The sequence below is a fragment of the Colossoma macropomum genome, unplaced genomic scaffold (genome assembly GCF_904425465.1).
Source record: "Colossoma macropomum unplaced genomic scaffold, Colossoma_macropomum, whole genome shotgun sequence".
Taxonomy (NCBI): Eukaryota; Metazoa; Chordata; class Actinopteri; order Characiformes; family Serrasalmidae; genus Colossoma; species Colossoma macropomum.
In genome coordinates this window covers 15,717,254-15,743,261 of record NW_023494801.1, presented here as the reverse complement: position 1 = coordinate 15,743,261, position 26,008 = coordinate 15,717,254, and the positions used below count along the sequence as shown (strand labels likewise).

The 26,008-nt window shown below is 39.3% G+C and overlaps 1 protein-coding gene across 1 annotated transcript; it reads left to right on the top strand.

Annotated features, from left to right (window-relative positions):
* The first annotated feature begins 3,337 nt into the window (after positions 1–3,337).
* hs3st3b1a (heparan sulfate (glucosamine) 3-O-sulfotransferase 3B1a) lies at positions 3,338–25,688 on the top strand. The gene is given in 3 exon segments (XM_036589480.1): positions 3,338–3,528; positions 3,530–3,916; positions 23,510–25,688. Coding segments are annotated over 3 exon segments (1,041 nt in total). The 5' UTR covers positions 3,338–3,493; the 3' UTR covers positions 24,129–25,688.
* Positions 25,689–26,008: the final 320 nt, after the last annotated feature.

Genomic DNA, 26,008 nt, shown 5'->3' with positions numbered 1-26,008 from the left:
ATTATTGAAAATAAGATACCATGTCAGGTTTCTTAGAAAATAAATTAGGCTAGAGATTAAAAATAGAGTTTTTATATTTAACTAAATAATTTTATAGACTGTTATCTCATTGTCATCAGATTCTGTCAAGCAAATTAAATTGCAATTGTCTCAGGGTAATTGCAAGTGTGGTAATGTAATGATGTGCTTTGATTGATTAGTCTAACAGTAATTGCTCCTCCAAGCTGAAATCTTATGCCAGACCCTTCTATGTATTTCTTTTCAACCAGTTTCTCCCTACGTGCCTATACTACTATTATACATACATATATATATATATATATATATATATATATATATATATATATATATATATATATATATATATATATATATATATCCCTATTTAACATCCAGCAGTTTAGCTCTGCCCATTTATGGTAAAGTTATAAAGAGTGTTTATGTCTAGACTGCTTGTGTAATACAAGGCATGTAGGATATCATTTGGATAATTTCCTAATTTGAAAAGTCATATTTACCTTCGCCTTATTTTAAATGTTGTGATGAACGGACCAATAGAACATTTTTTGGAAAATAATCTTGTTACGTTAACTTCCACTAGAAGTCACAGTTACCATTTTGGAGATATTAGGTTTTGCTCCCTTTAAAATCTGAACTGCCTTAACTGTTTTCTTAACTGTAAATCAGCCCCCACCCCCACTCTCTCAGCCCATGATGCCTGAATGTAGACTGTTCTGTTTGACTAATGCTTTATGGTACACTGATGGGTTATACATGGGTTTATGCACATATGTGCAACCAGGGGCAGTCTCTGTACTCGGCAAAGGTAGGCAGCTGCCTAAGGCTCCCATGGGCCCCCTTTGAAAAAACAAATTATATCTACTGTACATGTTGATGTTAAATAACCTATTCTAAAAAATATATGCATTATAAAAATAGCTATTGTTTGCCATTGTAGCGATTACTTTTAGTAGTGTCAGTACAGCCTCACCCCATGGTGATGGTTATAATGGACTATTCCATGTTGTTATGTGATGAAACAACTGCATAAAGACTGGTATGAACAAAGCCGTTAGGCAATAATCCACATTATCTTCATCTTGATCTTCAGAGTGATTTTCTGGTTTCTGTTTCAAAGTAAAGCAAAAACAAAAAGAGGGAGGAAAGCAAAAAGTTTGACGCTACACTACCAGAGCTAGCTTCACTTTTTTCAAGCATTATTTCTTAAAACAAGCCAAACTATCTTGCAATATTGTATGATAATTTCACTTAATAAAATTAAGAAAAATAAAAAGGTATAGTAATAAGTTAAATAATCTTATATTATTCTTAGAACAATCTCAAAATGAGAAATATTAGATATATGGACTAGATTTAGATGATTTCACACCCCAAGATGTAAAGGACTATGGTTAAATTTCTAGAAAAAATGCATGGCTGAATCTCAAATGGCTCCCTACTCCCTGCATAGTGCACTGCATAGGTCAGGAAAATATGGCTGTTGCACACAAATAGTGATCTAAATGTTAGAGAGTTGTGCATCTAATATAAATGTAAATAGCTTTTTATTCAACATATAATGCATGATTTGGGCATAGAAGCCATTGTTTTATGACCTACATTGTGCACTACATAAGGAGTAGGAAGCAATATGAAATTCAGCCTATGTGATGCTGATATAACTCTGTGGTGTGGTCGAGCATTGGCTGGAAGATGGAGAGTTGGACCATGAATGAGAGGCTGGCTACTCAGCAATGATTTACACCCATGAGCATCAGCATAGACGAAGAGGGGGGAAACATTAAGATTTAAAGGTGAATACTTTTTTTTTTATTACTGAACAAGTAGCAAGGGAGAACCACCGCTCAGCACTAGCTGTCAGGGCTAGGAAGCAGGCAGGTCACTTCTAACCATGTTCACTTTATGGTAGGTACTAACACTGACACTAAAACCCCACAACCCAACACAGTAAAGCATGAGCAACACACCAGCACCTCATTAAGCTAAGAATAATGACTTCTTTACAAGAAATGTCTCTCCTACCAAAAGCGCTTTGCATGGCCATGCTTCCTGCGCTCCCACAGCAGCGCAAGCCATTGGCGGGATGCCACATAGCCCCCCACTTCAAAGGTCAGTTGTCCTGATGACCTCACAGAGTTTAAGCAGAGTCAATGGGGCATGTGGGGGCATGACACAGCCTATCCACAAATGCCATGGGGTAGTCTTTTCTTCGGTCAAACCTTCGCACTCAGCTCCGCCACCAGCTCGCCCATCTGCTCCTCATGAAGCAGCCACCTGTCAATCACACCATTGGCGCCCACTCGAAACATCTGGGAGGGTCGTGGCTAACATGCTGCTTCACGGGGAGATCCTAGATGCTGCCTCGGTGGCTCTCTCTACTCTGGGCCCCGCCGCCGAGCCTCACCGTTTCTTGTGCCATCTTTACCACCAGTCGTCTTTAGCTGAACTCTGTGTTCTCTGCCAGTTGCCTTCGAGTTTGTTTCACTGCCATTCCTCTCAGTCCCTGGGGGTCACTTCTGCAAGTCCCTGGGGGTCACTTCTGACACCAATACTCATCACTATTCATCACTATAGAATAAAACAGCACAAACATCGAGCTCTAAATGCTATTGTTACCTGACACAGGAAGCAGGCAGGCCACTTCTAACCCTACATGTTCACTTTATGGATAAGACTGAAACTACCCCACAGCCCAACACAGCAAAGCACAAGCAACACTTCAGCCCCTCATTTAGCTAACAACAACAACTTATTTACAAGAAATGTAACGCTGGCGCTGTCTCCTGAGAGCCTCCACGCGTGGCCACTTTGCATGGACACGCCTCTCGCGCTCATATGGCAGCGCGAGCCAGTGGCGGGACGCCACAATACTTTGGGACTGAAAGAACCAAAAATGCTACCATAAAATAGTTTCTCTGCAAAAATATTTCTCTCATCTGAAAGAGTAATGTAGCAGAAAGACAATCCATGGTGTACTCCCGTGTTTGGGCGAAAGGGAGCTTAAAGTGCAGGCCTGAAAGTGGTTGTAGTGCTGCAGTTCTGCAGTTGGATACTGGAACCAGAGCCTCAACTAATTACGTTACAAATGTGCTTCCACGGGTCGCCTCCCTGTCCCTCTGCTAGAACCCTAGAATCACACTTATTATAGATTTACAGAAATATTAGGTTGGAATCCCTACGACACTACACTACAGTTTGCCATAGCATACTACCCTACTGGGCGACTATACTACTAGCCAATCGCAGCGCAGGGGGCGGGGCTTGGGGTGAAACTCCTGGCTCCCCTCATCTCTCTCACTTCCACAGCTCCTGCTCTCCGGCTATAACGCCATGCGCTCAGCATCTCGCTCCATCAGTCCACTGTCTTGTCTCTGGTGGCGCGAGGGTGAGTTCTGGTGCGGGGTCAGGGCAGCGTGGAACTTTGCCGCCATGCGCGCGCGGACTGTGCAGCTGCAGCAGCCCCGGCAGTCCTATGGAATATAGCCTGCTGTGCCACGCTTCACACGCCGGTGAGACACAAACTTCTGGTGCTGTGCATCATGTTGTCGTTGTGGGCGTACACGCTCTACTGCTGCATCGGCTACTGCTCCAGTGTGCCCAGCCTGGCCGCGGACCCCGGACAGCCCACCAGCCTGCACGCGCTCCCCACGGAGCTATTGAACGGCGACGGAGGGGAGCTGGACAGCAGCCTCAGCAGAGTGGACGATTGGGACGAGGGCAGGACCCTCAACGGCTCCGAGACCAAGAAGTTTCCCCAGGCCATCATAATCGGTGTGAAGAAGGGCGGCACGCGCGCGCTGCTTGAGTTTCTGCGCCTGCATCCGGACATCCGCGCCGTGGGCGCAGAGCCGCACTTCTTCGACCGCAACTACGAGAAGGGGCTCGAGTGGTACAGGTGAGTGGGCAGCTGTGAGTGCACTCTGTAATAAAGCCCAACAACCTGTTAATGTGCTGTTGCCATTAATTGCATTTTGTGTTGCAGTGCGTATAAGCTGACATTACTCTGTTTGACTGCATTGAAATGTAAATAAGCTGTTTTCATTGTGGTAATAAAAACCAATAGAAAAAAAGGAAAAAAAAAACCGAGGTTGATTTGAAAGCTGTTCATTTGATTTGCTTCATTTTAATCCAACAATCCTTTTGAGGTTAACAAAACTAGTAATAGAACTGCTTATTTCCAATGAAAGTAGGTTTGTTAGGTTCCACAACAGTGCAGCGTTTCCCCAGTCTGCATATTTCTGCTCACGACTGGCACATTACAATATGAAAAGGCGTTGTGCCACCTCAAATTCGGTTTTGCACCGTCAAGAACTTTCTGAACTCTTAAGACTGTGAACAGACTGGACATATGGGCCTTTGTGCTGACCCCTCAGTATCCAGACCTGATTAATGCAAACAGATTAAATAAAAGACAACTGTTAGACCACAGTGCTGTAAGAATAGATAGAGAGCTTTTGATAAATAAGTAGATTTATTATTCATTATTATTCATCATTATAAACAATAATTGATCACCTAATAATGTAATTATAACATTAATAAGGCTTTACAGAGTAATTAATAACAAAAGCAAAGCCTGCTTGTTCTCCTTAAAACAAGTCTACTGATGCAGTAAGATACTGTTTACAATATTAGGCACCATGATTTTTAAAAAAGAAAAGTCATAGAATTTATGTCTGCATATGTTCTTTTTACCCATTCGTCCATCAGTTGATGATATTGTGAAGAAAATTGGCTGTATGAGTCAAAGTTTGAGATCATTCATGGTTTTACACAACATATCAAGGTGCATATGACTCACATTTAAAGTTTCTGCGTAATTAAATAGTTAAGATGTAAACACAGTAATTCAGAGTAGTTTGTTGTGAGATGCTCTTTTCTAAAGAAACTTACTAAGTCAGAATTGTTCACAGTGATGGTGAGAAGAACCAGAAGTGTTTGATGCCTTTAAAGGCTACCTCACAACAATGTATTACATGAAATAGTACAAAATAGACTGTACAATGCTTAAGACATTGTTTTACAAGATCTTCGAGTTTTTGGCTTAAAACACATTGCTTTTATATACACTAATTGTGGAGAGGTACATGTAGGCTGATGTAAGGCAAAATAGTCCCTAAAGATTTTTTGTTTTTCAGATTTAACACTATTTTATTAATCTCAACATTATGTGTAAAAAACTCAGGAGACTTGTGTACGTTAACTGGCCTTTTTGGATATGGCTATATTTGCATTGTAGACAATGTGACCCCTGGCTCCTATCACCACCACTGTGGAGAAATCTGAGCTGGTAAATTTCTCTACAGTGCACCATTTTACATCAAACCGCTCTGAATTATATTGTTTACTACTCAGTGATTTAATTGGCCCTGCAAACTTTTGGGCCCCACAAAAGCATGAAAAATGGTCTGAATTTCCCATTAACATATAGCCTATGTTAGCTACTATCATGGTTCCTCATGCTTTTGTGGTGGCCTAAAGGGTTGCAGGGCCATTGCTTCACTTTAAGCATTGCCATTTGTCTTATAGATGTCCTCATAATGCTTTAAATGTAAAGAAACTGAAATAAGAAACAGAGAAAAAGAGAGAAAATTGAGCGTAAGCAGCCTGAGAAAGAAATAAAGCATTTTCCAACAGAATCAGACATGAATGCTGCTTAATGTGTAGTAAGAACTTTTCTCAGAATATTTCTTCCTATAGAGAAAAGCATTTGGTGAACTAGACCTAAACTGAACCTTTGTGATCTCAAAGCAAGCACAGCCTATGCAAACTTATTGATTATGTAATACGGCTCATGGTCAGTTTCCCTTGCACAACACTATTGATTGGTGCCAGTTAGTCTGACCCTTACCTTCAGTTCTTGAGCACATGTTTGCTGGAATAAGAGAGCCGGTATGAAGGTTTTTCTTTTTCACACTTGAAAAAGTCTGGCCTTAAACTTTCAAAAAGCTTTATGATATTCGCCTTGGATTTTTTACTTATCCAGTCATGCTAGCTCTCCACCAAACTAGCCATCTTATGACAAAGCAGAAGCGCTCTAAAGGGAACTAAGTGAGCCATTAGGCAACATAGCTCTCGTGATGTTTACCAGTTAGTGGTTGTATTGTGATAAACGTAGGTTTTGCTGCTGGCAGTCTGAGGGAGGCTGCGACCAAAAATCGTAATCAGACCTACTTTACGTCACTAGTACATGTCAAGTACAGAAATTTCACTCTTAAAATAAAGGTACCAAAGGTTCTTTGGAGCGATGCCATAGAAGAGCCACTTTGGTTCCCTAAAGAACTTTTAAGTGGCCGTTTTTTTAAGGACCCATTTTTCTAAAAGCCTTTAAAATGCCTCAATCAAGAACAATTACGAACCCTTTGTTTTTAAGAATAATGTTGGAAACTGCTCAACTCTGTACTCTGTAGGAACATAAGGTGCACTGATATTACTGGCAGCTATACTGGATAAAAACAAACAACACAACACAAATCACAGTATTCACTGTCAGAAAAAATGTTCTGTAAGGCACATTTTTGTTCAACAAGGTACAAACAATGTAAATGTATACTCAAAGGAACAACAACAACCTTAAGGTCCAACAGTGTACCTTAAATAAGTTTTAAAAGCACACCATATTCACTACTCCAGGAGAAAGGGGAATATTTGTACCTTTTCATAACCTAAAAAGAACCTAAGAAAAACCTAAGAAAAATAAAATGCCTAGAGTCGAGACAGGATGTGTGGAGTCAATGCACCTTACACAAATATAACTGCAGTGGCATATGGTATAATTATGTTCCCTGACTAAAGGTACTGAAAATGTACCACCCCAGTGACAGTTTAGACTTTTTTTCTGAGAATGTCTACATAACTTACACTAGATATGAAAGTATAAGGCACATAGGGCAGCACAAGCAAAAATTCACAGTATATGCATACATGGAAGGAGGTGTTTTGCCCAGTTTATGAGGATTATTAAAACAGTGCACAGACATATCATGTAGGATTCGAAGAAAAATTAACTGCAGTGTATTCAAGAAGCACTCACTGTTCTTTATAAACTATATTCAGAGAAACTCACAGCTAAAAGCACCTTGTTCTTCAGCTTCTCTCAGTAACTAAGCAAAGGGAGATGTGGACTGTTCAGCAAAGCAAAGCACCTATATTTATCTGTCTGAGTCATTTGAAAAAGGCAACAGAAAAATATGAATCTTTATACTCTGAAAAAAGGGATGTATTGACTTTATTGGATTCGGATGTAAAGGTATAATGATTTCGATACAGTATCAGAAAATCGAACTTTAAAACTGTATCATTGATACACCCCTCAGTCTCTTCTGAGAGCCTAATAGTAAGAGTAGGCATCTCGGTGTATCCTAGTATTGCAAGCCAGACTTCTACCTATTGGCAGAGAGTATGGTTTCATCACATAACATGGCCTTAAATGCCAAATGATTGATCACAGCTGTTTTGGCACTGCATGTAAGGGGAAGCGAATGTGAGCATCACAGTCTTGCTCAGGCTCAGGCTTTTATCACAATGGCAAGTGCAGGCAGCTGTTTGCTATTGCTGACTAGAATTTAGTTAGAAAAACAGACTTTGTTTTTCCGTCTGAATGAAAAAACACTGCATGTACTCAACAAAATCCTGATAGTGGCCAGCTTTGTATGCAAAAGATATCAAATGCTCTGTTTCCAAGTGCCAGAGCATCTGGGATTGAGACTTGGTGCGTCTTGTCATAGTGAAGTGGGCGAGGAGGGGGATGGGCTTATGCCATACACTCACACTCTAATGACCGGCAAAATGGCAACTTTACAGGAGAGGGCAAAAATGGTTTTAACTTTTATGTAAGTTAATGTAAAAAGGTTTTTTTCAAGTGATTTGGAAGCATTTCTATTGGTTCATTCATCATGAAATTTTTACATAATGTAGACGACATCTGCCATGGTCTAAAGGTGTAGAAAAAAAATCAACAAAAATGGAGATATGTTTTTTTGGCCAGCAACAATATGAAAATAAACATATTGTAACTCCCCTATTCATATGTATATCATTGGCATGTGCATTGTTTTTTAGTGCACTTACCTTTGGCAGTAATTGTGTTGATGTAATATATTTTATTAATGTGGAAATTATGAACACTCAAATTCAACGCTTTTTTCAGTGTACCTTACTGATGCTACAGTGGTCTGAAGGCTGGTAATAGTGCGGATGTCCTGTGCAGTTTTAAAGCTTTGTAATACTCTATGTGCTCTTGGCAATACCATGCTGGCCCTAAAAGACAAACAGCCTGAGTAACAGGTGACTGTGTCCCACTGGTGAAGGCTAAAACCAATCCAGTGGAAAAGTTGAGGGCAGCAGCATGCAGGCTTGTCTAATGAATGCCCTGTCCCCTGAGCCAACGCGGCTGGCTAATTAAAACATCTCTGCCTAGTCAGGGCTATGCACTGCTGCCTGACCTCCAGCGGCCACTCGCACAATAAGTGCTCCCTAATGACTGCTCAGAGCAGAGCTAACTCCACCAGTTTCATTGTCGGTCTGTGGCGCCAGTAACACCTAACTGACCTCAAATAACCTACCACTTTTTGGACATCATGTGTTGCATCACATAGCTGGGTTTTGTTGGATGAAATGATGGATTGGCCATCTTTGGCCAATTTTCTCCTAAAATATAGTCTGCCAAGACATGTTTGGTGTCCAAAGTTTGCTTCTTAACTTTATGTCTGGAGGCTAGAAGCCAGGTTCATGCACATTTGTGGGGGGGGTAGGGGCTTGTATTTGTCTTTTTCCCTTGAGGTACACTTACAATATCCCGAAAATGGTCATAATTTGTATTAACATGATCTATTTCCAATGTCTATCTATCATTTTGAATTAAATAAGGTGTTTTTGTTATTGTGCCTTTAAGTGCCTGATATGTATAAATGATTGGCTGTGCTGTATTGTGCCTAAAGCCACCCAAATGCTGTCACAGTGATAATCTTTAGCAGTGTATATTGTTTATTTAAGGTGGAAAAAGACAGGAGGACTTTCTGACTTTCTCTTTTTTTGTGTGGAATTCAACAACAAGATCTCCAAAAAATCAGCATGTAGTTCAACATAACTGAATCATGCACTGCAGTGCTTTCTTAAAGAGATTACCAGTATTTTCTCTGTGGGATTTCCAGCAATGCAGGGACAGGTTAAAGTTACTGAGAGACAGTCTCCACAAGCAGCCGGTACTGCTCCTTAGGGAGCGTCCAAGAGCGATGAAGCTTGGGGAACCCGAACTTACCCACTTTCTCTGTTCCTGGTGCAAGCTGGAGCCTTGCCTTGCTGAAATGAATCTTGAAGAAAAGACAGTTTTATTATACATGCTGTCCAAAAGGGTATTTGTACAGTCTGAGTGCAAAGGGCATGGGATTAAGCCCCCTTGGGTTCTATCTAAGCAAAGCTAATGTAGCTACCATCAAATGGAAGCTTATAGCTAGAAGTACCACTTGCTGATGTGGTTTCTGACAGTGTGACACACCCTACTGTAGGGATGCATCAATACCGATACTGGTATCAGGTATTGGGTGTATCTCGGGCTCATATACTCATACTCATACTTAGAAAAATGCAACCACACCAAAATTCTGATACCAGCTGTGATGTGAGCTGAGTGTACACTGCCATGCTTATGAACAAACACAGTGAAGGAGGCTCTGCTCACACAGAGAAGAGTAACTGACCCTGTGACAGTCAGACACAAAGCCTTCTGTCATTTCAAACATTCCGCCTTGACATATTCCCACCAGTAATACAGTGTGTGACTTCGCCTGTTTTAAACACACACACAATCACAACCGCTTCCCCAATACCTCAATAAAAGTGAAGAAAAGTACATAGTATAGCTAAAACCTGTAATAAAAGCCATATTGAAGTATCAATGTCTGATCTTTTGTCCATTTTCATAGATGACATTATAATATGCAGTGGTAAAAAACACACAAGCAAGTCTATTTATAATTTAAATAGCAACTTGATGCAGGTTTATGATGCAGTTTGCACAACACTAAAGTGAAGGCTATAAGCTTCCATTCATGGTAGTTATGACAGAAAAACTAAAGAAGCTAACTTTGGACTTCAAACATGTCTTGGCTGACCAACCACATTTGTGGGTTAGCAGAAATTATGTAAATTTGATTTTTGGCTGAACCATCGCTTTAAGCCTTTTCTGTGTTGGAATGATGCGTGTTGTCCCACTGGCTGCTCTTTTTGCCACATTTGGCTGGTGTGTGGGGGGGCGGTGCTGTTATTTGGAGGAGCCAAAGAGTCAGATGGCTGTCTTTATCCAGGGAGCCCCTTTGACTAATTGTGAAGCAGAAGCCTGGAGAGAGGAGCATGCAGTCAGGAGGCCAGGACCCCCTGTGGAGATATTCAGCTATGCCTGCACTGTTGGCCCAACATGGTGGGGGTGGCCATGTGGTCCCTAGTGGAGGTGCTGGGCACAGCAGGATTTTCAGCAACAGTTAGGACATTCATTCAGATGCCTGACTTGTAACCCACTGAACATTAAGCTTGTTTTTTCAATCATAAATCCTAAAGTAAAACTCCAGCATACTTCAACCTAATTTCTATCAACTGCATCTGTAATACATGGTCATTTACCAGGGATTTTTATCCAAGTCCTTATATAAATAGTAAAAGAACGGAAAACCTGCTGACTTGAAACACATATAGGAAAAGCCACTGGGCAGCCGGGGATGCCGGTAGAAGCCAATGGGCAGGTGCTTTACATGCATTTACAGTCAGCTTTTTGTCCTCTTCCGCTCTGCTAATTGATCATTTCCTCTATATGCAGCTGATAAAGACTAGAATGGAAAATGTTGGAATACTCTTTTAAGACCTAATACCATGAATTATATGAGAACTGCCATGAAACTTGTATGTACAGTGTGGTGCAAAAGAGATCACCCTTTGTTTATTTTATTTTCAAAATTAACCGACTTAATTAGACCATTAAGTGCAAGTTATTCTTTTTCAGGAGATATTCTAGACTAGATATAAGATAATTCACTTACACAAGGAGGGTGTTAATTATGGGACTCCTTACAACTGTGCAAGACGTGGTAGACAACCAAAACTTTCACCATCAGATAAACAGTACTTTCATCTTTGAGAGAGAGGAGAAAATCAAACTCCACTCTTGCTTCAGATCTGTAAAAAGGAAGAAAATTTGTAAACAAAGAGGCCGCTGGTGTTCTCAGAACAATTGACTGACCACTCCAGAATCCAGATCTCAACAATACTAAATGCATTTGGCATTACTTCATGAGATCATGAGAAACAGGAAAATGCAACCAACTTCTAAGACTGAACTTTGGAGGTGTGGAAAAATATCCTTGCAGATTTGTCTAAAAAACTGAAAGAAAGTCTCTTGAAAAGAATGGAAACTTGCAATAAAAGCAAAGGATGGACACAATACATACATACATACATACATACATACATAAAAATGGTAAGTTGTTGAGACTTGCATATAATATTCTGTTAAATAAATGTTTTCGGCTTTTTTGATAGGGGATCAATAAATAAATGAAGGGTGGCTGACTTTTGCACTGTACTGTAAGTTATGTGGTTAAGCAAGTGAGAAATTGAAATGTGGGTCCCTATACAGGGCCTTAGGGGTTTAAGGGGTTAAAAGAGCCAGCAATACTCTGGATGACTGTTTTGTTTCTGGCTGTTGATATCTCGATGAACAGCGTTTCAAAGAGTTGGTCCACCATTAGAACTGTAAGCACCCAAGAAAATATGACTCTGAGAAAAAGTCATAACATAAAACAATTGCCTTTTCTATAGAGCAGTAATATTCTTTAGTTCATTACCACATTCCCTGGCAGTGAGTGAGAACTCAATTGCCAGCAGCCATGTGTATGTGTGTGTGTGTGTGTGTTTGACGGCGGCAGATGCCTGGAGTAAATTGAGAGCGACTCTATTGAGAGCTCAGTAGAGGCAGGCTGGGCTGTGAAAAGGAGGCGTTGGAGCCCCTGAGGTGTGCATTAACCCCAGTGAGAGAGAGCGCGCAATTAGACTGAATTGTGTTGTTTCTTTCTTCACTTTGTATGCAAATGCGCTCAGGAGGGCGAAAGTGCTTTTTGACGAACACAGCGTGAACTCTTAAGTTAAAAAAGTGCCCTAAAAAGATTCAGCCCAGGAGAAGATCTAGACACCAGCAGGCTTGTAAACTTTTCTGCGGTCGCACACACATTTAGGGGAAAAAGTTGTTCTTCCCTTGAGTAGAATTATATAAGTCCTGATCGGTCTTACTGACACTGTGTTTTCTGGACTGAGTAAAGTTCCATTTAGGATGGAAAAACTTCAGTAGAAGAAAAGAGTTCTTATGCTTTGAGAAAGAGTTGTTCCTTTGTATTGTAGGAACCCAGTACAGAGCTTTATAACATAATAATGAGTTACTTAGGGACTTCTGCTTTTTGTGTTGAAAATATCTTGGTAAATTTTAATGTACAGATTAGTCCTAGATGAAAAGGCTGTTTTTTTTATATCCGAAGGACGGAGCAATTTTGTTGAAGATTAGTCTTTATTGTTTCAGTTTCAAATTTTGAAATTTGTTCATGTTGAATATTTTGGCTGTTAAATCCACAGAAGCATTATGTTATTGTCAGGAAGGTTATATTGATGTAAGCTGTTCTTTAAATCAGCGTGTGGCTTAAACCAGAAATGAGTGTGAGGTGCTGGAAGTGGGTAAATTTGATGACTGCAGTGGGCTGCAGAGTAATCAAGAAGCGCTGACATTAATAACATGCATATAGAATGTAATATAGACAGCCCATCAGCAGTCTAGATTTTGGAACAAGCATGCTTATTGGGTTGTACATGCTGATTAGACTGAATGTTTATGTACTGAAATTTTGCATGGAATGACATGAAATTAGTATTGAAGTAATTTGATTGGTACCGTAAAAGTACAGAATTTTGATATCCAGCCGTAAATATGAAGCAACCCAATGTCAAACTGGTGCTTTCTGTTAATTTTGTGAGTGGTATGGTTCCTTCCTCCCTCTACTACAAATCCAGGTGGCTAGGGGCCAGTCACACTGGAAGTAGCAAAGCGTTTTTATTTCTATTTCTATCTGTGAGGGGGGTAGGAGGTATGGGGGTTCAGATGGAAAATAAGATTATGAGCTGTGCAGATGATAAGATGACATATTATAGTCATGAAAGCAGCCTGCAGTGCCTGAGCTTGTTTTTGATTCAAATCTAGAACATGTCACACAGAAACTGTCAGATCATTTGAAGTGGCTGCATACCACCACCTCTCGCACCCTATTGTGTGGTTTGAAAAAGAGAGAGGTTCTCACAGGAATTCCTCCCAGTGTAACATACACACACGAACATGCACGCACTACTTACATGAACGGCACTGTTAGGTTGTGTCTGCAGTCGGTTAGAGAGTGGTTTTACCTGAGCAACGTGTTAGGAAAGACCACAAAAACACATCATGCATTATCTGTGTCACAAGAAAAACTTAACTGTGTTTTTTTATTTCTGTTATCAGTATTGAAAAATGTTAGCTGCCCTTTATATTGTGTAAACATTTCATGACAAATTCACCAGTAGAAATTATGAAAATCAAACATTTTTAATATTTTAAAAAGTTATAAGGTTTTTGAAGTTTTTTCCAATCCATACAGTTGACGTTTCTGACTTTTTATGTCAAGCAATTCTGTAACTAATAAAATCTTTATTAAACTCTTTATATATTCACTGACCCAGCTGTACACCCATAACTCACAGAAATATCAAATTTCTTAAAAACATACCTCACCAGTTAGCTTCCATTAGCACTACACAGTCAGCTCTGATGTCTGTTTATCTCTCTCTTATTCATAATGCAGTTCATAAATACTGACTGCTTTCAAAAGGATCCTTCTCAAGCTTTTTATTATTTCTAACTCTAAAATCTCACAATATCAAAATGATTCCATTTAAATTATATATTATCACTGTCTGATCAAAACCTTGTATCTCCTTGTATCTATTTTTGAAGTTTTTCATTTGACATACCAGCTGCCCTTTACAAATTTCATGACAAGTTGACCACTACAAATGGTCAAAAAATCTGAAATAAAATCTTGTAACATTCACTTACATGGAGACTCTTTTGGAGTTTTTTTCTTCTTCTCCTATAAAAGTTATATTTTTGGAGATGCAAGGTTTTGTTCCAACAGCAACATTATCAAAAAATGTATTTTATCAAAATAGTGTAGCACTAGCCAAATGCTCTTTTATTGAACATGCACCAGGCGAGAACTACTGGGATAGAGGATTAGCCACTTCTAGCCAAATAATTCTACTCCATAGTAGACACTTAACCTACCTAACCAACCCACAGCCCAGCACAGAATAACACGTGCATCACATAGACACATCTCCTAGCATAACAACAACTTTACAAGTCTCTCGAGAGAGAGCTCCTTTACATAGCCATGCCTCCCGGGGTTCCTACGGCAGCGCGACCAGTACATACACCACAATATGTATGTTGTACAGCAAGGATTATCAGGAATCTATGTAACCTTATTAGTTGCCCAGTGGCATGTCAGACAGCTAAATATGATCCAGTGAGGTAGCCTAACATAAACGTTTAGGTTGGTGTTAGATGACGTTAGATGCTAGTGGATTGACACGCCTTGATATCAGCTTGTTTGAGACATAACAATAGCAAGTAAGCAAGTGAACTATATTGTCATTTTTTCATTAAAAGTCATTTTTGTCTGGGGTGGGGGCATACATATTTTTAGACATGAGCCTATAAGATGCTAGTTACACCATAGAGGTACACCAGCCATAGAGACACAGATTAAGCTTAATTAAGTTTTCATTGTAGAATATCCAAATAATGGAGAAATTTAGTCTAAAGTTGGTCTGTATCTGTGCCAGAAAATCAGTCATGATTGTTCTGATTGCTTTGGACTTTGACATAAATTTTTTGCTAATAAAGGACCTTTAAGGCTTGCATACATTTGGTGCATAATCTTGTAACGAAACATTTAAGTGATGATACTCTGAGACAGAGAAACTACTTTGAACTGGCACTCCACTTCTGTTGATTCAGCAGATGCTAACGCTCCAGAAAAGACCTAAATTAGTGCTTTGTCACCTCTACCTCCCTCTTACTGTCTCATTAGAGCATCCCGAGAGAACATCACATAGCCAAACATTCAGCGTCTCTAAAGGCACCAACTCCAGCCTTTGAACATGCTAGCTGATAGCAGGTAACGTAAACACGGGTTGCAGAGACAGCTCTTCAAACACTCGCTCTGCAGGATCTACATCTGCAGACATACTACACTTCCCCCCCAGACACAACACAACAATTGCACACCTAAAACTCTCTGCTTTGGCTCCATGTGACAGCAAGTACTATACGGAAAGTGCAGCTTCAGAAGTTGATGAGATACGTGTCAGTAAGTTGTGCTTCACTAGAGGTCATGAGTTTCACCTCCAGACACACTGTTTTTTTTGAGCAGTGGTGCACGTGATACATTTTACAACTGGCAACCAAAACGTCAACCTTGTCCTCATCTGGCGGGCAAACAGCATTTTATGATCAATTAATTAAAGAGTAATTTATCATTAAGTGGCCTGCCACAAGTATTTGTTAGACATTTTCAGATATAATCATTGATCACAGAACTGTGATCAGTTTCAGCTGCAGTCATCTACAGCACATAAAGACACACAGTATATCATCGCTGTCTAAAAGAAAACCATATATCTCAATTTTTGTAGATCTTTATTTTTCTACATCATTTGAACACACCAGCTGTTCTTTACATTGTGTGAATTTTATGATGAGTGGACCTATAGAAATGGTCCAAAATCACTTGGAATAAAATCTCTTTACATTAACTTACATTTAAAGGGTTTTGCCTTCTCCTGTAAAGTTACTGTTTTTGGAGATACTTGTTTTTCTTTGGACGGCGACGATATAGGCATACAAACACAAACGATACTCTACAAAAGTGACCACCCTTTCATTTAATTCCCAGTCAAAACAGCTATTAAGTACAAGTTATTCATTTTCCAGTGTCAGGAAAAAAGCAGGAAATTACACAGAAGCCTCCACAACTGAATATGATATCAAATTTCCCAGTATTTAGTGTGTCCACCCTTTATCCTTTATCACAGCCTCCATTCTTTTCACGGGACTTGCTTTCAGTTTTTCAAAGAAATCTTCAGAGATATTTTTCCCACACCTCCAAAGTTCAGTCTTAGAAATTCCTTGTATTTTCTGTTTCTCACTTCAGATTTAAACTTCTCAATCCATAAAATCTTCCTCCATATCTCAGATGCCCATGTTCAGCATTATAGAAATTTTCTTTTTTTCCTTTTCTCAGTAAGAGTTTCTTGACAGCTACACATCCTTTCAGACTCGTAATGTTGAGTTGTCTTCTGACAGTGGACAGATGGACAAAAACACCTGTTTTTTTTTCAGATCTGAAGAGTGGAGCTTGATTTTCTTTCTGTAACTCAAAGATTAAAGCTTCAAGTACTGTTTATCTGATGTTGGCAGTTTTGGTGCTCTACCAAGTCTTGCATAGTTGTGAGGAGTCAGGTTTTCTCTATAAATGTTAATTTTTTTTTTTTTAACGAAAGGGTGGTCGCTGACTTTTGCACCATAATGTGATAGATAGACAGATAGATAGATAGATACTTGAACATACTTGCAGACCAGTTTCTTCCTGAGAGCTTTTACTCCTTTTTGTCTTATTCTATTCTGTCTTTTAATGTTTCTGAATCTTAATCTTGTTTTTCTTGTCCTAGTTCAAGCACTTGCTGGCCCTGTGAGAGAGAGTTTTAAGCTCACCGTCCATGTCAACTGTAGTAAGTTCATTTTAAAGCAAAGCTTGAAGGACTAACCTGCTAGGGGAGTGAGCTGCTGCTTCCAGGCTGCTTTGCTGACTAAGGAGGACAAATTGTGAGAGGTTACTACATTTGCCCAAGAGCGCCTTGTTTTGTCTTTAGTTTAAGGTGCAAGCATTTACATCTGCATCTGAATAATTCATGGATCCAGGTTTGTTTTGCTCGGGGGCTAAGTGGAGAGTTTGATCGGTAGTAAGTTTCAGGGTCCCTTGAGTCATGCCAGAAAAAGCCCACGGCGCTCTGGTTGTGTATCCAAGAGATGGAAAGGATAATTGCAGAGATACTGATATGCTGTGTTCTCTCCCACACGGCCCTCTCTCATTAGCTTTGTGCTTTTTTCACCCTGTGTGATAATAATAATGGTCTAGAGAGAGAGAGAGAGAGTGAGTGAGAGAGAGAGATAGTATACAGCATTACATAAGTACATGCACCAAACTGTTTTAATAGCATAATCCAGTGTTTTTCAACTTAATCTCCATCTGCTGCATCTGTATCATATTGTTGATAAATACAGACAATAATTTCGACACATTTCTCCATAATTAGAAAAGGACGGAAAACCTATTGACTCAAAACTCACTCATAATTAGGGCTGGGTGTTGTCAGCAACTTCTCAGTATGAGATGCGATGCAATAAAATAACAGATGTACAACAGACATTTAGGCCAATGTTTACCTTAAAATTTGTTGGATAGAATGGTAGTTACATGTTTTTATATTAATGCTTACCTACAATTTTTAAGGTAAGTACAAGTACAAAAAAATACAAGAACACTGAATACATTTATAATGCTTGGAGAGCTTCTAAGAACTATATTATGTGTATAGTTCACTCTGAGGAGCTGGTCAGAGCAGAAAAGCAGAGAACTTAGTTTTCTGCACTTTCAATCCCAGACTTGTGAGGCAACGGTCCGTATTTGAGCACATGTGTGTGTGAGGGACTACCCGTGAACAACAAATTGATTAACTAATAGGGGCCTCACATCACATACAGCGCAGTAATGTCATTTGTCTAGTGTTTAACGTTGACAAACGAATAACAAGCGCTAACTACGGCAAGATAAACAATAATAATTCGCTAGAATTGCGTACTACACCCTGTCTATGAAAGAGAAACTAACTCTAGTGCATAACTAATAGAAATCATACATGCCTTACTGCTTTTTTTAATGTCTGCATAATTCTTTTATTGAGAAGTAAACAAAGGTGAAATTGCAGAGAAGTACTGACTCAGAATTCTTTACACTGGTGGTGATAGGAATAGGTCATGATGTGTTCCACATGAATAAAATATGTTACATCAACACACCAATTACCGTGACCGTAGCTAAGTTGTATTGATGTAAAATTTTATTCGTGCCAAAGTATGGTTTTTCAATGTACGATACAAAAATATATATGTTGCTTTTGAGTACCCTTTTGCCTCAACGTCCAGCATGTGCCATGAATGTATTTATAAAAACTATGTTTAAGACCAAAAATCCCAAATCTATCGTAAAACTATGTCAGTGTATTCTTAATTTGTAATGACTTTTTGTGAGGTAGCTTTTAGAGACAAGAAACGCTTTGGATGTCTGGTTCCCCCAAGTATTACAACATGTTTACCTCATGCTGGATCCAATGAAATGTATAAATATAGATGCAGCCATCACTATATGGATACGTGTATCTCCACAAGCCTATCCACGATATATTGGCATATCAATATTGAGTTATTGAGTTTTCTGGGGTTTTTCTTCACTTTTGCTCATTGTCCAAGGTAATCACTCATACACTACAGATGTGGCAGATAAAGATCAGGTTAAAAAATACAGAAATATTACTTATTGTAGTAATCGAGTAAAGAGGACATAGTCTGATGTGTTTACCAGCCTTCCCTGGACTCCTTATAGTGCAATGAAGTTTATCCTCTCCTTTCTGTTCTTTCTCACCCTTCTTTTCTTGTCTCCTTCCCTCCCCCTCCTTCCTCCCACTTAATGCTAAGATATAATCTCTTAAAGTTTGTTTTGCAATAGAGATTACTAACGGCTCTGCCAACTAATGCCTATAAATATGTCATTTGTAACTGCTCTGACTGTTTCGGGGCTTTTGTTTCTCCTGCCCTCGGAACTCCAGGGGTAATTTTATTTAGAACGATCCGTCACTGTCAGAACTCAAAGGTAAAATGTAAACATCGATAAACCACTTGGTGATTTTAGACTGACTTGGCTTAGCTTAACTGACATCTTGTTTAAACAGCATTTTGATACAGTGTATAAATCAATTGGTATTACTTAAAAACAGCTGCTATTTATGTGCTATTCAAAGGTGTGTCTGTAATGCTCTGTGTATTCTGCTGCTGGTTAGAGCAGCTGAGATTGTGTGTAGGTGTGTGCGCTTGTGTGTGTGTGTGTGTGTGTTAGTGTGTGTCTGCCAGCGCTCTCTGCCTCCACATTAGCCTTGTGTATCTCTCTAAAGCTGGAAAGCATCTAGCTGTGCCTAAATCCCACTTGGCCTACTTCAGCCTCTCTCTACCACAGGCTAAAGTTAAAGGGCTAATTTGGCAATTAAATAGACCAGTCTGACCCTGCTGACTGAGCCAGCAGGGAAATCTTTGCTACGCATGTCCGAGATGTGCAGGATTCCCTTTCATGAAGTTCTCCTCCCTGTATTTTTGTCTGTCTTAAAGGCTCACATGACTTTGAGCACTGGATTGTTGCTGGCAAGCTAAAATTGGTGATGCACTGATCCACTATATCAGTATATCTGCAATGATACTGACCTAAAAAAATTTTTTTGTAAATTTCTGCATAATTCAGTCATTGAGATGTAAACAGTCATTCAGGGTGCTTTGCCATGAAATAGAGCATTGTAGAGAAACAAACAACACAACACAAAGATCCACTATCCAAAACACCTAGTGAACCTACATGTGTCTTGAGTTTTTTATATCTGGTAAACCTGGAGAAAAAAGTCTCTAGGAAAAAAATGGACCTGCATGTACTTTTCCACAAAGAATTTATTAAATATATATATATTAGGTCAAAACTTTATCTCAAATCAATTGCAAAATAATATCCCAGACATCAGGCAGTGTAGTTATAACCAGTTCGTGTAATATCTTTCTGTGTGGGAGCTTTTAAAGGCACTTCAGACATCTGGTTCCTGTCACCACCACTGTGAAAAAGTTTGGCTCAGTAAGTTTCTTTTGAATGGGGCAATTCACATCAGACCACTCTGAATGACTGCTTACATCTTTATGATTTAACTATACATACATTTTGAAAAAAAATGCAGAGTTCATTAAAAGAAGTTTCTTAGCCTTGTATTAAGCTAATAGACTAATGAGCCACGAGAGGCTTAACGCTTGCTTAAATGGCAGCCAACTAAAAATATGATAAAATACATATTTTTTCAGAAAATAATTTATTATTAATAATAATTGACATAAGCAAGTACTCAACCAAGAAATGTAGTATCATTGACTAGCATCCATGGACTGAACGCAGAGGAGAAAGCTCGGTTGGCAGGCACTGTGTACTGCGGTCTTTATATAAACTTTTTTGTCATATAGTAAGGGGCATATCATAATATAGCACCATTTAATGCAGAAACCTTCGTTTTATAAGTACATTTTGGTCACTAAATTACCACTGCGAGTCTTATAGAGCACTAATCCAACAGTGCCCTTCTTCTCATGCTGGGGCCGAATCTCAAATGCGCCCTGCTCCTTACATAGTGCACTACATATGAATTTAAATACTGGTTCCTGCATCCCAACAGTGCATAATATAGCTAAAAAGCAAGTCATTAAAAATAGTCATTTGGTATTCAGCCGCATCCATACTTGAAAAATAATGTACTCTTTCACTATAGAAGCTAAAATTTCAAAACCTCCATAGCTAGCACACTATTTAGGGAGTACATAAGACGTTTGGGATTCAGCCTGGGTTAGATGCATCTTCTGACTGAAACACAGACATTTGAAGCATGTAATCCATTCAATTGACATTCTCTTGACAGTCTTTTATATTGCATTTTTACAGTGATTCATATCGTAAATACTTTAATTCAAGCCTGTGATATTAATGATGGAGTTGTTTAGGCTGTTAGCTGTCTTTCAGCCTGTTAACTAGGTGAGGCTAGTTTTAGTTAAGAAAATAAGTTGTAAGCCCTTCAGTTTAAATAAAAAAAAATGGGTTCTTACTTTATCAGTGCATTTGGTGGTCCATACAGAGTTCAGTTGATGTGAGGTGGTCATAAGTGTGTGTATTTTCTGTATTTTACAACTTTGAATGCAGCTCAGCCAATCAGATTTTAGCACTGGAACTATCCGTTTGACAACATTGTCATTTGATAAACCTTCTAGAATAAAATAATTCTAAAAACTGTGCAACCCTAAAAAGAATGCTGGCTTAAAAGAGTTATTTGGAGTGATTCCATAAAAAGAACCACTATTGGTTCCCTAAAAAAAATCTTTCAATGACATGTGCAAAGAAGTTTTAAATGATAAATGTGAAACATTTAAAAGTTTAAAGTTTTAAAAATGGACACAAGTGCAAATGCTTATAGAATTTTTGCAAACATTTGCATTCCACTCAAACATCGCACGTCTAGAATAGGCCTTTATGTAAGAACAGCAGGTGCTGCTGTTGTAAATATTGGTCTTTGAAGCTCATTGAATCTCACTGATGTTTCTAATGAAACTAAACTCCTAAGAAAACTTTGGTTCTTATTTAAACAGGACACTGTGTTGTGGATAGTGTAACTGCATAGACTGAATGAGCTCATATTCCCTCTGTGAGTGGAGACATAGAGGTGATGTCATTGAGGAGGATTACAAGAGTGCTGTGAGAGGGATTAAAGGGAGTGTAAGGGGACGTCTGTCTTTTCTTGGGTGGCTAAATATAACCCCAGTGATGAGGCGTCATCACTACTTTGGGTTCCGTATGAGGCAGATGACTTTGCGTGCTGTAATTCTGTGCTTCTGCTAAATATCAACCCACAGTTCAGTGTGAGCGCCTGCACTGGCACTCTATGGACCCTCTGATTTAGCTGGGTGGCAGTTAGTTATAGATCTTAAAGACTGACCTTTCCAAAAGATAGCCTGAGTGGCCGAGTGTCTGGACAGAGCTAATCTACTGGCTCCCCCCGCTGAGACAGAGTGCAGCTTGCTGGGGCTTTTGTTAGGCCAACAGATATAAGAGGATCTTTATAGTGAGACAGCCCTTGTTGGAGTCATTTTTTTAAGTTATTTATTTACAGTGTATGATTTTTACATACTTATTTGGTTTGGTCAATAGTATTGGTCGATTTATTTGTGTTGACCTTTAAGGAAATGTAATATTCACCAGTTAATTCAACTACTTCCTCCTGTTGCTTCTAGACTATGATAGAAACAGTATAAAAACAGATAGTAAGCATTATAAGGCAATGAGATGGGCAGGAAAGGAAACACTGTAGTTTAAAACCATTTATCATTTTCTCATTTTATATATTATTTCTTTCATGTTTTGTTTGCTGATTAAAGGTGGGTAATTTTTAGATTGACTGGATGCCTGGAAATAAAGATGTTTATCTTCATCTGAAGCCTCAGAAAGTTGAATTTTTGAAGAGTTCTGCTCTGCAGGTTGCAACATCATGAAAATCCTCTCCTGTATTTATTTAACTAGATCAAGCTATGATAAGGATTTTGTCTTTTAGAGCATAGATCCTTGCAGTCTCACATAGATCTATGATGTGATCTTGTAACTAGAATACAAATCTGAGGAAACCTATTAAACTTTTGGTGCTGGATTGCAGTGAAATCCACCACAAACAAAGGCATGACCCTCTAAAACCCGTCCCCAAATTTCTCTAGTCCATGCTCTTTTAATGTTCCGAATACAGTCGATAACACAAGCAAAACAAGCTAGCAAAACACTGTTTAAGGCTAACTGAACTGAGGGAATATTTCTTTTTACTGCATACTGCACAATAATATACATGTACAAGCTTAATTGGAGGAATACATTTTGGGGAAACTTTAACATCCACAGGCTAACAACAGGCTTGTTGTCCATCAGACAGTGTCAGCCAGTGCACCATCATCCTCCTTCTTTGAGCTCTGCCTTCATGAGGCATTAGATTGGTTTAAAAATATCACACTCAGTTTGTTTTCACCCTAATAATCTACCTTCCACCCACATTTAGCCCAAAGTTTCAGATAGTTGTCCCCAGACATTCTCGTTACGAGATCACATATGGCTTTGTGAGACTAAGATCCTCACCGATTCTCCGAGTACACTCTCAAATGTAAGAGTTCCTAAATATTTCTTGGCCTGGCCAAATAATTTTGGGGGAGAACTTTTACATTATGTGGAGGTTCTTTAAACTTTAAAAGGGTTCTTCACACTCACACTTCTCATTCACAAAAATGGGGCTTTAAAGAGCCCTTCATTGAAAGGTGAAATGTGGTTCTCCAGTTAATCTCTCTGAAGAGTGTCTTTATTTTCAAGAGTATACTTTGTATCTGTTTGCACAAAAGAGCTTCCCCTGATTGAGTAAATGTAAACACTGATTCTTGGGTAGTATGAATGCCGTTCTTTGCTAACGCACTTGTTTTGTCTTGCAGAGAGTTGATGCCCAAGTCTCTGGAGGGACAAATCACGATGGAGAAGACGCCCAGCTACTTCGTGACCAAGGAGGTACCTGGCCGCATCTTTGCTATGTCAAAGGACACCAAACTGATCGTGGTGGTGCGGGACCCGGTCACACGGGCTATCTCGGACTATACTCAGACGCGCTCGAAGAAGCCTGACATCCCTTCCTTTGAGAGTCTGACCTTCAAGAACACTACAGCGGGGCTTATTGACTCTACTTGGAGCGCACTGCAGATAGGCATGTATGCCCGGCATCTGGAGCGCTGGTTAAGGTTCTTCCCCATCAACCAGATGCTATTTGTTAGCGGAGAGCGGCTAATCAGTGACCCGGCAGGCGAAATGGTTCGCGTCCAGGACTTTCTGGGCCTGAGGAGGGTGGTCACTGAGAAATATTTCCACTTTAACCCAGCCAAGGGCTTCCCCTGCTTAAAAAAGCCCGAAAGCAACAGTAAGCCCCACTGCCTGGGCAAAACCAAAGGGCGCACCCATCCAAATATCCACCCAGATGTGGTCCAACAACTGCGAGACTTCTACAAGCCATTCAACAAAAAGTTTTACTACATGACCGGGCAGGATTTTGGCTGGGATTGACAAACACACTTTTTTTTAAAAGATTTTATTTGTGTAAAAAAAGTACAGAAGTCTATTTTATGATAATTTATTGTAGTTAATTCACTCTGATGCCTGTCCATTTGTTGTACATATTGTAAGCCACAACTTTTTACATTCCGGTTTTTATGTAAATAGGTGAGCTTATTTAATAGGCTTGAGTATTTGTATTACCAAATGGGAAAACATTGTAATGAATAACCGGGAGGAATTCAAATGAGGTGAAATATCCCAAAAAAGGAGAACAAAAGCACAATGACGTTAGTTACGGGTAAATAGTGAGACAGTCTTGCTCAGAGCAAATGATAATATGGTTCCATCCATCCAGCTAGCAGCTCTTTCAGAATCTGTACCATTCAAATGCTTAAATCTCAGAGGAGTAATGCCACCCACACTTAATCTAATTACTCTAGGAGACCATTGTGCTGTAATCTTTTCTCATCATTGGATTAATCTCAGAAGCTGAATGGGTCTTTTATGATGGGTCAATACAGGGCCCCAGCTGATCCACCACTAGTTCAGGTAGATCAATACGCTAATTGCTGCGTAATGTCAATTATGGTGGAAAGATGGGATGACTCTGGTCTGACCTGAGCTGTAAAATCAGTGTACATCATGATATTGATTGAAACCTTGAAGGATTTCACAGTGATTTCACTTGTATTACAAGAATGCTTAATGCTCTTATGGTAGAACTATTGGCTTTCAAACTTTTTTCCTCATTTTTCCATCTCTAAATTGCTCTATGAGGAAACATTGCTTCCAGAAGCAAGGGAACTGTTCATAGTTCAAGCCAGATCTAATGCTGCCAACATGTTAAAGCCCTTTGACCAGAAAATTCAGATAACAAACCTCTCCATGCTATAATTGCGCATTCATACTTGGGAGGCGAGGTTATAATGCCGTGTCCTTGGTATTTTGATGAAGAACAGGAAAGGGAGGATGAACACTCCTGAATTCTCTGGCAGAGCATTTGCACAAACAAAGCAAAACCATCTGAATGACCTCAAATATGGAACCAGGGAAATAGATAAATAAATAAATATAATAAAAAAAGCTCATTAAGCTGAGGAATACACAGATCTGCTCTTGTTTTGGTAATGTGTGTGCATGGCATCAGTTCTCATGGAGAAGAAGAAAGTCACATTAAAGAAACATTGACCTTGTTTCATTGACACACTGTCATTTCAGTGTGCAGCTTTAATGGACACTGCTGCAATATCAAAGGGATTTGTTCAGTCTATGTTGGACATAAGTTATATTTTCAGGCATTGTTAAAAGGGAAAATCGGTTTCTTTGGATATTTTTCACACACTTGCATACGGTTGAGTTTTATTCAACCCTATAAGGATATTCAAATGTGGCTTTTGTTTCTTTTTTGACTCAGAATGCTTCTTATGGTTTTTCAGGATAAGCTGACACATGGAATACATGCTATATTGCTATTCAACTTAAAAAAAATATTCTGTCAGGGGGACATGACACTGAACGCTATGGTATTCCTCTGCAGTGACAAAATAAATCTATTTTTTTTTCGAAATATCTTTGTCTTTACAGTGCATTTCTTTTTATGCCATAAACTGACAAGATACTCAGCTGAGCTGAGAACAGATTGCTGCCCTGCGCTGTAGCTTTTGAGTTCATTACATAAAGTTCATTATTCCGCAGCAGAGAATTAGCTCCTCTGAGGTTTTGTATCTGACTACAGCAGGGTCCCTCCATATGTTCTATTAAGTCAACCAGATAATGAGCAGTGGTACAACGCTGTGGCTGCTGCATTACCGCTAACCCTGCTGAACTGCCTCTTATATTTATATCTGTAGCTGATAGAACCAGTGTATTTTCAGTAGTTTTGAAAAAGA